The sequence below is a fragment of the Suncus etruscus genome, chromosome 2, assembly GCF_024139225.1.
Source record: "Suncus etruscus isolate mSunEtr1 chromosome 2, mSunEtr1.pri.cur, whole genome shotgun sequence".
NCBI lineage: Eukaryota > Metazoa > Chordata > Mammalia > Eulipotyphla > Soricidae > Suncus > Suncus etruscus.
In genome coordinates, this window is record NC_064849.1 from 11,050,492 (window position 1) to 11,061,929 (window position 11,438).

General features: G+C 51.3%; 1 protein-coding gene across 1 annotated transcript in view; it reads right to left on the minus strand.

Moving 5' to 3' along the window:
- Positions 1–11,121, minus strand: part of ZC3H7A (zinc finger CCCH-type containing 7A) — a 40,587-nt gene extending 29,466 nt beyond the window's left edge. Inside the window, exons 1-2 of the mRNA XM_049768442.1 lie at positions 11,077–11,121; positions 5,726–5,830 (exon numbers count right to left, since the gene is read on the minus strand). Of these exons, the coding sequence (XP_049624399.1) occupies positions 5,726–5,793 (68 nt within the window). The 5' untranslated portion in view covers positions 5,794–5,830; positions 11,077–11,121. The remainder of the gene's footprint in view (positions 1–5,725; positions 5,831–11,076) is intronic.
- Positions 11,122–11,438: the final 317 nt, after the last annotated feature.

Genomic DNA, 11,438 nt, shown 5'->3' on the forward strand with positions numbered 1-11,438 from the left:
CTGGACAAACTGACATGGACTAGATTGCCCCAGGGTTTTTTTAAAAACTCCCCCCACACTATTCGACGAGGCACTCCATAGGGACCTGGCCCCCCTTCAGGGCTCGGAACCCCAAGTCTCCATTCTTCAGTATGTTGATGACCTCCTGCTGGCAGCATCCACCAAGGAAGCGTGTGAAGAAGGAACCAGAGAAACTCCTAAAAGAATTGGGTGAGTTAGTGTCGGTACCGGGTGTCGGCCAAGAAAAGCTCAGTTGTGCCGCAACGAAAGTAACATACCTGGGGTATGTCCTGAAAGACGCAAGAGGTGGCTCACAGAAGCCAGGAAAAAGACAGTAGAGTTACCATTCCTGTCCCCAAGACTCCACGGTCAGGTCCGGGAAGTTTCTGGGGAAAGCCGGTGGTCGGTGTAGACTTTGGATACCTGGGTTTGCCTCCTCTAGCCGCTCCCCTGATATCCACTTACACGGATCAAGCTCCCTTTGCTTGGACACAGGAGTGTCAAGAAGCCTTTTGAAAAATTAAACTGCTCTACTCACAGCACCATCCCTGGCCCATGCCGGATACTAACCAAACCTTTTTACCCTGTGTATTTGGCACGACCGTCCGCGGTAGTGGCCCTCGGGGAGTGCTAACCCAATGGCCCTGGGACCTTGGAAAAGACCAGTAGCCTACTTGTCAAAAAAACTCGACACAGTGGCAAGCGGACTGCGCCGTCATGTCTGAGGGTAATCGCAGCGGTGGCTCTCCTGGTAAAAGACGCTGACAAAACTTACTCTGGGCCAGCATGTAGTTATAGTCGCTCCCCATGCATTAGAAAGTATAGTCAGGCAGCCTCCCTGACCGTTTGGTTGACCAACGCCCGAATAACTCACTACCAAAGTCTCTTGCTAAACGACCGTATAAACGTTCGGACCGCCTGCTATTCTTAACCCCGCCTCCCTGCTCCCGGAGACAGACGGATCCCAGCCGGTACACTCATGCACAGACATTTTAGCTGTAGGAAACTGGAACCCGGAGAGATCCTGACAGATCTGCCCTGGCATGGGGCGCCGAATTGGTACACAGATGGGTAGTAGCTTCATCATGGATGGAAAAAGAAAAGCCGGAGCAGCCATAGTGGATGGGAAGCAAGTAATATGGGCCAGCAGCCTTCCTGAGGGGACTTCGGCACAAAAAGCTGAATTACAAGCTTTGACAAAAGCCCTTGAGCTGGCAGAAGGGAAAAGTTATTAACATCTACACCGACAGCAGATACGCGTTTTCCCACCGCTCACATTCACAGCGCGATCTACAAACAAAGAGGACTCCTCACGGCTGCAGGGAAAGGAAATTAAGAACAAGGAAGAAATCCTTGCTCTCTTGGAAAGCCCATACACCTGCCGAAAAAGGTAGCTATTATTCATTGTCCTGGACATCAAAAAGAATGGACCCCGTGGCAGCAGGGAACAGAATGGCAGATCACACTGCTAAGAAAGCCGCACAAGGAACTGTCTCCTGTGCCTTATGTGAGCAACGAAAGAAACCCTCAACCAAAAGAAAGATAATTTCAGTCTAAACTACACACCTATAGACTGTGAGGAAATTAAACGCCTAAAGGAAAAAGGATTATCCAGCGGATTTGACTGCCATGGGATCGCAAAAAACTAAAGACAACAAATCATTTTGCCATCATAAAGAAGGTTGAATACTATGTAAAGAGTATCCATCACCTAACACATTTAGGAAAAAAGAAATTGTGCGAACTAGTAAAAGCCTCCAATTATCACGTACTCCGACTACGAACTATAACAGAACAAGTAACCCAGTCCTGTAAAGCCTGTGTGTTCTAAACAAATGCCCACCACCCGCTCGTAGAACCAGGAAAACGGCTGCGGGGAGACAGACCAGGGAGTCCTTCTGGAAAGTAGATTTCACAGAAATCGTTCCTGGTAGGTATGGCAATAAATATCTTCTAGTCTTCATAGACACCTTCTCACGGATGGGTTGAAGCTTTCCCCACAAAGTCTGAAACTGCCCAGTGTGGTCACGAAAAAAATTCTGGAAGAAATTTTGCCCCGGTTCGGGATACCCAAGGTAATCGGCTCCGACAACGGGCCCCGCGTTTGTCGCCCAGGTAAGTCAGGGACTGGCCCAAACAGCTGGGGACCAATTGGAAATTGCATTTGCGCTTATAGACCCCCCAGAGTTCAGGGCCAGGTAGAGAGAATGAATAGAACTCTAAAAGAGACCCTCACTAAAATTGGCTATTGAGACCGGCGGGAAGGACTGGTTGGGCCTCCTTCCCTTTGCGCTCCTCAGAGCCCGAAAACACACCCGGACCGTTTCGGGCTCACTCCCTATGAGATCCTTTTTGGGGGACCTCCCCCCTTGACCAGACCAGACGGAGTATTAGACCCCGCCTTAGATTCCACTCACCCTCTGCTTTGTTTATCCACTTAAGGCTCTAGAGGCTGTCCGCACCCAGATCTGGGACCAGATTAAAGAAGCTCTATTACCTGGGGACTCCTGCGGTGCCACACGGGATCCAAGTCGGTGATCTGGGTCCTTGTTAGCGTCATCGAGTGGGAACCCTCGAGCCCAGGTGGAAGGGACCCTACTTAGTACTGTTAACCACCCCAACAGCTGTGAAAGTAGACGGAATTGCTGCCTGGATCCACGCGTCACACACAAAGAAAGCTCCTGCTGAAAAGCTTAAGGATGAATGGAAAGTGGAAGCAACTGATAATCCTCTTAAACTTCGCCTGCGCCGTCGCCTCTGCCCAGAGCGGTAACCCCCACGCTCCTATGACACTGACCTGGGAAGTCATTTCCCAGGCTGGAGACACTGTGTGGAGCATTTCCAAGGTGGCCCCCCCCGTTATACTTGGTGGCCACCACTGCGCCCCGAGGTTTGCGCCCTCATTGCTGGTGTAGAGGCATGGGACATCCCGGAAGAGTCACCTGAAACGGTTTCCCCAGGAAAAAGTCGTCTTTCAGAAACGAGCCCTCTCACAGGGAGTGTACACTAAGGGGCCAGTACGTAGCCGGACCTGCCAGGGTGCAGTTCCTTGGCAAAGCAGAGAAAGTTACGGCAGGCATCGTTCTATGTTTGCCCCAGGGAAAAACAGTCTAAGAGGGAAGGTCGCCGATGTGGGGGGGATAGAAAGTTTCTTTTGTAAAGCATGGGGATGTGAAACCTCTGGCACTGCCTATTGGAACCCCTCTTCCAGCTGGGACCTCATTACAGTAGTTTAGAGGTAGTAAAGGTGACACCCTAAACATCACTTTCACGCAGAAAGGGAGGGAGGAAAAAGGCGGCTGGATAAAAGGAAAACAGTGGGGCCTGAGATTTTACGTTTCTGGAACCGATCCGGGGTTCACAATTCAAACTCAGACTGAAAATTCAAAATCCTCCCTCTCAGCCAATAGGGCCCAACCCCGTCCTAACGGACACCCCAGCCTTTACCCAAGCCTAGGCCAACACTAGTCCCTGTTACTCCTGCTTCCTCACAGCCCCTAAACTCGGACCCAACAACCCAGACTCATGAATCTAAAGACGCCCCTGCCCCCCAGGGATGGAAAACCGCCTTTTAAACTTAATAGAAGGAGCCTTCTTGGTACTCAAACCGAACCAATTCTGATATCACCCAATCTTGCTGGCTCTGTTACGCCTCAAGCCCCCCCTACTATGAAGGAATTGCCCCAAAATAGAACCTTTAACGAAAGCGAAAGTTCCTCTGTATGTGCCTGGGGAGGGAGCAGAAAGCTAACCTTAGCTGCCGTGTCTGGCAGGGCCTCTGTTTAGGTAACCGTTCCCCCTGATAGAAAGCACCTCTGCAAGCTCAACCCTACAATCATCCTTTACACGGGGGCGATACCCTCGTTCCCCCTCCAGACACGGTTTGGGCCTGTAACACGGGACTCACCCCATGCATCTCCACCAGCGTGTTCAACAATCTCCAGGATTACTGTATTTTAGTCCAGCTAGTCCCTAGACTCTTGTACCATGATAGCGAGTCTTTTGTGAATGAGTTTGACAGAAGAGCTCGCTGGAAAAGGGAACCTGTAACTATTACACTGGCAGTCCTTCTAGGCTTGGGGGTCGCAGCAGGAATTGGGACTGGGACCTCCGCCCTAGTCCAAATGCCCCACTACTATACTGAACTGCGTGCTGCAATGGATGCAGACTTAGAAATAATAGAGCAATCCATCACTAAGCTCGAAGAGTCTCTCACATCCCTATCAGAGGTAGTCCTCCAGAATAGAAGGGGTCTGGATATCTTGTTTTAAAAGAAGGAGGAATGTGTGCAGCCTTGAAGGAAGAATGTTGTTTTTTATGCAGACCACTCCGGAGTCGTCAGAGACTCCATGGCAAAGTTAAGAGAAAGATTAGACAAACGCAGACTGGAAAGGGATTCTCATCAGGGCTGGTTTGAGGGATGGTTTAACAGATCCCCTTGGTTTACAACTCTTATCTCCACTCTAACAGGACCCCTAATAATCCTATTCTTCCTGCTTACTTTCGGTCCCTGCATTTTAAATAAGTTAGTTAGTTTTGTGAAACAAAGAATAAATACAGTCCATGTAATGGTTCTCAAACAGCAATATCAGCAGAATGAAGGGATGCTCTAAGATTAGAGCTATGTGCAAAAAAAAAAAGTGGGGGATGAAAAGGTGTGAAGAAAATAATAAATATAAGTAAGAACTGGAAAATAGCAAACAGAAGAAAAAAACTAGGCACCCTCCCTAACTTGCACTTCCTAAGAGAATTAAGCCAAGCCCTAAGCTTCTCTAAGTTCCTAAAGAAAGCTCCCGGCTAAGCACTCTAACTTCCCTAATTTACACTTTAATTAAGTGCCTTAAGAAAGATCCCAACTAAGCTAATTCCTTAAAGTGCCTTAATTTACACTTCATTCAAGCTCACTGGGAACCTTTCCACTTTTCCCTTTCCTCCACTCCCCCACTCCCTGGCTCCCCTTCCTTTCCCTGGGAACCTTTCCACTCCCCCACTCCCTAGCTCCCCTTCCTTTCCCTGGGAACCTTCCCACTCCCCACTCCCTAACTCCCCTTCCTTTGAACTAACCACCACAATTCGCGGAAGACCCTCATTTTAAATTAGACATATGCCGTCAGGGGAAGGACAAAGATACGCACATGACCCCAGGGGCAAACACTGCCCCATCTGTTACACAGGGAAAACAAAATGCCTCTTTCCTGGGCTCTGACGCATAACTTCTTTTGTGGCGGGAGATAAGGAGAAATGCCTCCTTCCTGGCAGGTGTGTTCCCATGATATGTATAGACTTTTTACCCTATAAAAGCTTTGCTGAATGCTAAAGGGGGGCCGAATCTTCTCTACTCGGTCCTGAGTTATGAGATTCGGTCTCCAGCATGCTGAGATATTAAAATCCCTCGTGTTATTACAGCAAGTCTGGTCTTCGAGTCTCTTTGGGTACGCGCATATCCTGAGCCTGGAGCGGACTTCCCCTGCGGGGGAGTTCTTTCACAAGAGCCATACCCCACAGCCCCAAGCAGGCTCCCTGAGCTCCATTCCTTTCCTTTTCATTGTGTCTCATTCTATGTCATCCCATGAGAAGTGCCAGAGATCAGTCACGCATGCATGTATTCGAACCCCGAGCTCTCTTGAGCAATCTTAAGCTCTCTGTTCCCCTAAAACTCGCTTTTCCCGTTTTCTTTCTGCCACGGAAGTGTTCTTGGGGCGAGATCAGGAAGCTGGACACTTACTGAATAAACTGAAGCCCTTCCTTAATATGCTGCTGCCTTTTCCTTCTCTCCGGGGGCACACTGGACATGTTACCGCGCACATCCACCTCGGGAGCGAGCGGGGACCTGAAACGACATGAGGCGCAAAGTCACATGGGGCTGGTGGTGCCCACATGAGGCAAGCCAGCGAAGGGCCTGGATGCTTCCAGCCCAACACTACCCAAGTCACCTCGTTGTCCCTGGGGCATGAGCCCACTCCCTCCAGCCCCTGGTTTTCCAACTTTGGGTTTCTTTTGTTTTGTTTGGGGGTCACACCCAGGGGCACCCAGGGGTTACTCTTGACTCTGTGCTCAGAAACTATTCCTGGCAGTGCTCAGGGGACCATATGGGATGCCAGGAAATCAAACCTGGGTCAACAGCATGAAGACAAACGCCCTCCCCACTGTGCTATCACTCTGGTCCCTAACCCCAATTTTATGAGCTGCTCCTCAATAACCTCCAGGAAACATTAGCCCCTCGTGGCTCTCCAAAGGCTAAAACAAACAAACACCCCCAAACCAGATCTGCTTGGTGCTGTCTCTGTTATTCTCTCTGAACAGTCTGAACTATCCATACAAACTTCTACAATCATCCTTGTTGGTACAAGTGATACAATAATGCCTCCATGATTGATTCCTTCCTTCCTTCCTTCCTTCCTTCCTTCCTTCCTTCCTTCCTTAGCTTCCTTCCTTCTTTCTTCCTTCCTTCCTCCCTCCCTCCCTCCCTCCCTCCCTCCCTCCAAGTGATATAACACCTCCATGATTCCTTTCTTCCTTCCTTCCTTTTCTTTCTTTCTTTCTTTCTTTCTTTCTTTCTTTCTTTCTTTCTTTCTTTCTTCCTTCTTTCTCTCTTCTTTCTCTTTCCTTTTCCCTTCCTTCCTTCTTTTCTATTTCTTTCTCTTTTCTTTCTTCCTTTCCCTCTCTTTCCTTCCTTCCTTTCTTCTTCTCTTTCTTTTCATATGGGATACCAAGATTTGAACCACCAACCTTCTGCATGCAAGGCAAATACCTTACCACCTTACCTCCAAGCTATTTCTCCAGCCCCTTTCTTTCTTTTCTTTCTCTCTTCTTTCTTTTCTTTCTTACTTATTTACTTTTTTTTTTTTTTTTTTTTTTTAGTTTTTGGGCCACACCCAGCAGCAATCAGTGGTTATTCCTGGCTCTGTGCTCAGAAATCGTGCCTGGCTGGGTCAGGGGACCATATTGGATGCCGGGGATCAAACCCAGGTATGTCCTGAGTTGGCCAAGTGCAAGGCAAATGCCCTGCTGCTGTGCTATCACTCCAGCTCCCATGATTTCATGCTGCCGGAATTTTCCAGAAGGCCAGAGTTTCCCACACATTCCAATGCTCCTGGTGTCTGCGCTCCCAGACCATGTTCAGTGAGAGCTTTGTGACAAATACAGGGCCCCAGACAAGATCCATGATCAAACATTTCTACTAACCATAAAGGAAGTTCCCATCCTCTATTCTTGGGACCAGGAAATTCTCTTTGTTGGGGGGCGGGTTTGGTTTTGGTTTTGGGGCCACACCTGGAGGTGTTAGGATGCCAAGGATCAACCTGGGTCAGCTGTTGTGTGCAAGGTCAGTGCCCTCCCACCTTAGCCCATCTGACTGGACTTTGGAGCCACATCCCTGCTGAACTGGAAAAGACATGTGCGAGGAAGAAACAGCGTGGGGGTCACCTCCCAACCCCAGTCACTGAAAGCAAGGCTGGATGGGCTGTTAGTGATTGCACAGCGGTAGGGTATTTGCCTTGCACGTGGCCAACTCCAGATGGACTCCGGTTCAATTATCAGCATCTCATATGGTACCCCGTGCCTGCCAGGAGCGATTTCTTTTTTTTTTTTTTTGGTTTTTGGGCCACAACCGGCAGTGTTCAGGGGTTACTCCTGGCTGTCTGTTCAGAAATAGCTCCTGGCAGGCACGGGGGATCATATGGGACACTGGGATTCGAACCAACCACCTTTGGTCCTGGATTGGCTGCTTGCAAGGCAAACGCCGCTGTGCTATCTCTCCGGGCCCGCCAGGAGCGATTTCTAAGTGCAGAGCCAGGAGTAACCCCTGAGTGTGCTGGTTGTGATTCTCAAAAAAAAAAAAAAAGGCAAGGCTGGAGTCGGCACTGAGGCTCCCAGAACACTGTGGGGTTCTGGAGCCAGCAGAGCAGGGTTGGGGGGCCGGAAGGAGAGGAAGGCGAGCAGGGTATGCAGTACTGAAGGGAACAAAGCAAAGGTCACCGACAGAGTCTGTTGGTGAGAGGGAATAAAGATCCATCCAGTTGGATGCTCAGTTCCACTGTCCCAGCGGTGCTAGGAAACCCTAAACCCCGAAGATGCAGGGATGTGTCTAGGATGAGACCAGAGCATTTGCCAAGCACTGGATAAAATAAAAGCCTCCTGGGGCTGGAGCAGTAGCACAAGCAGTAGGGCGTTTGCCTTGCATGTGCTAACTTAGGACGGACTGTGGTTCGATCCCCCAGCCTCCCATATAGTCCCCCCAAGCCAGGAGCGATTTCTGAGCGCATAGCCAGGAGTAACCTCTAAGTGTCACCGGGTATGGCCCAAAAACAAAAAAATAAATAAAAGCTCATGGGCCAGGAGATAGCACAGCGGTAGTGCATTTGCCTTGCACACAGCCAATCCCGGATGGCTGGTGGTTCTTTCTGAGTACAGAGCCAGGAATAACCCGAGCGCCACCACCGGGTGTGGCCCAAAACCAAAACCAAAGCTCAGGGAAAGAGGGGGGCAAATAATAGCATAGCAGGGAGGGCCTTTGCCTAGCATGCAGCCAACCCAGGTCACTCCCCGGCATCCTATCTGGTCTCCAGAGCCTGCCAGGCTCTGAGCACTCCCAGGTAAGACCCAACATACAAACAAACAAAACAATGAAAAAAAGTACAAATGAAAAAAGTGTACAGCAGGGAAGGCACTTCCCTCATATACGGCCAATCCAAGTTTGATCCTCAGCATTCCATATGGTTCCCTGAGCATCACTGGAAGCAATTAATTCCTGAGTCCAAAGCCAAGAGTAAGCCCTGAGTATCTCTAGGCTATAGTCTGACTGACAGTATATCAGGTGGGGTGCTAGCTTGCATACAGCTAACATAGGCTCAACCCCTGGTATCCCCCGCGCCAGCACCACCAGATGTGATTCGTAAGTGTAGAGCCAAGAGTAAGCCCTGAATATCACTGGGTATGGCCCCCAAATAAATAAATAGGCCCAGAGCGGGAGGGCGTCTGCCTTCCAAGCAGTCGACCCAGGCAGATGGTGGTTCGAATCTGGGCATCCCATGTGGTCCCCCCTAGCCTACCAGGAGCAATTTCTGAGCACAGAGCCAGGAGTGACCCCTGAGCACCGCTAGGTATGACCCAAAAACCAAAATAAATGAATGAATAAATAATGTGTCCTAAAGGTTTTTTTCCCATAACTTATCAGTGTTTCACATTAGAGAATATAAACTTTACTTCCAATCCCAAGAGTGTCAGTCAGGAAAATACGTTTGCTAAAGAAAACAAGCTTCCCCCAACTTGAGGAATTCTGTTTCTCTCAGTCTGGACAGAATTTCGGGGGTTTTGTTTTGATTACTACTCTGGGCTCTGCACTCAGGAATCACTCCTGGTGTCCTCAGGGGACCACAGGAGGTGCCAGGGATCGAACCCTCAAGTCGGCAGTTTGCAAGCAAATGCCATCCCTCCCTCTAGTACTATAGCTCTAACTAGTGGACAGTCTGTGTCTCCATCTCCTCAGTTACTGGTCGGCAGGGGAGAAAAATCAATAGAAGCTCCTGCCTGAAGTGGAAATTCATTCCTTTGTGGCTAATTCTCTCAATCTGGCAACCTGATAAATCAATCCAAATTAGTTTTCCTACGACCAGTCACCCTGCTTGTGGCCAGAAGTTGACTGTGGGTGGTGGTAGCTGCTGGGGCCAGGGTCCGAGAAGCAGCCCACCTCCTGCAGAATTCCCCAGGACAACTTTGCTTAAGTGGCTGAGACAGGGGCTTGTAGTACAAAGATTTACCAATCTCAGGGCAGGAGAGAGAATGACAGCAGTGAAAAAGAATGAGAGGGGAGGGGTGCCCTCCATCCTGCCCATCCCCCTAGGCCAGAAACCTCTCAGCACTAGCAGCAAAAGATAAACTGGCAGGCTGGAGCTAAGTTATCCTCTCCAACATCCCATATGGTCCCCGTCCCCCCCAATCCCCAGCACCACCAGGCGTAATTCCTGAGCACAGTGGCCTGAGTAAACCGTTGAGCAACTCCAGGGGTGTGGCTCCACCATAAAAAAAAATCAAGATAAGCAGATGGCAGAGACCCCCTGCCTGCACCAAGGGGAGGGGGTGCTCATTCCTTTGCCAGGAGCCAGGTTCTAAAAATAAAGACGCTGGGAGAGGCTGGAGTGATAGGACAGCACAGCAGCACAGCGAGGTGGACCGTCTGCCTTGTATGCAGCTAACCCGGGTTCGATCCCCAGCATCCCATATGGTCCCCCCACCAAGCACCTCCAGGAGGTGATTCCTGAGCGCAGAGCCAGGAGTAACCCCTGAGCACCGCCAGGTATGCTCCCCCAAAAGAGAAAATAAAATAAAAAACGACAGTGGATGACAGCACAGGGGTCTCAAGTGCTTGCCTCGCATGCACCCAATCTTGGGCACCCCATATGTCTCCCCAAGTGTTGCCAAGACACACTCCGGAGTGCAGAACCAGGAGTGAGCCCTGAACACCAAAAAAAACCACCCTCCAAAATAATCCCCCCAAATTAGGAGGGGGTAAAAAAAAATGAAAAAAGAAAGGGGGAGAACCCCAAGAACTGAACTGCTGGGCCCCACCCCAGATTGGTGCAGTTAGGCTCAATCCAAGCCTGGGGAGGCCACAATACACGCAGTTTCTGCATAAGCGGGTCCACCAGGTTCTCAAGTGCCGGGGGGACCCCTGGGAACCCCATGAACCCCGAAAACTCGAGGGCAGGCGCCTCCTCCTCCTTGTAGGCCTCCGTCCACCTGCAGGGTGAGCAAATCCCTGGAGGGACAGAGGGAGGGAGACAGGGCGCAGGCGCACCGCGGCGGATCCCGGGGCCTGACCACACCCCGCCCCCGAAGAGCGACTGTCAGGGCCCCCCAACACCTTTGGGGGGCTGAGAGCTGCACCCCCAAATCCAGAGAGCTCCATCGACATCCCCCCAGAGGCCCAGAAGGCCAGGCCGGCGTGCACGGGCTCGGGCAGGGGGCGCACCTCGGAGCCACGCGGCCCCTTTGCAAGAGGGGGACCCCCAGGGGCGCCCCCTAGACCCCCAAGCCTGTGCCCGCCCCCCCAGGGCCCGCAGGCGCCCCCGGACCGACCTGCGGAGACCGTGGCGCGGCCTGGGCGCTCCTCGCGGCTATGGGCTCCTGCGGGCGGCGCCTGGCGCAGCGCCCTCTGCTGGCCGGAGGCCGCGCGCGCCACCGCCACCGCCACCACCATTGGCTGCCCGGCAGAAGCGTCGCGCCACGTCGGGCAGGGATGGGGGACCACCCCCCAAACTCATCCCTCTCCATCCTCCCTCCCCACCCCACCTCCAGCAGTGCCCACCCACCCAGAGCGGCCAAGGCCAAGGCCCCAATGGATTCCCATCCCCATGTTGGAAGTCTGGGGGGTTTGAAGGGGTCTTTTAGTTCTAATTCAGGGGTGCAGGCCTAGCAGCCTAGCGGGGACTGACTGGGAG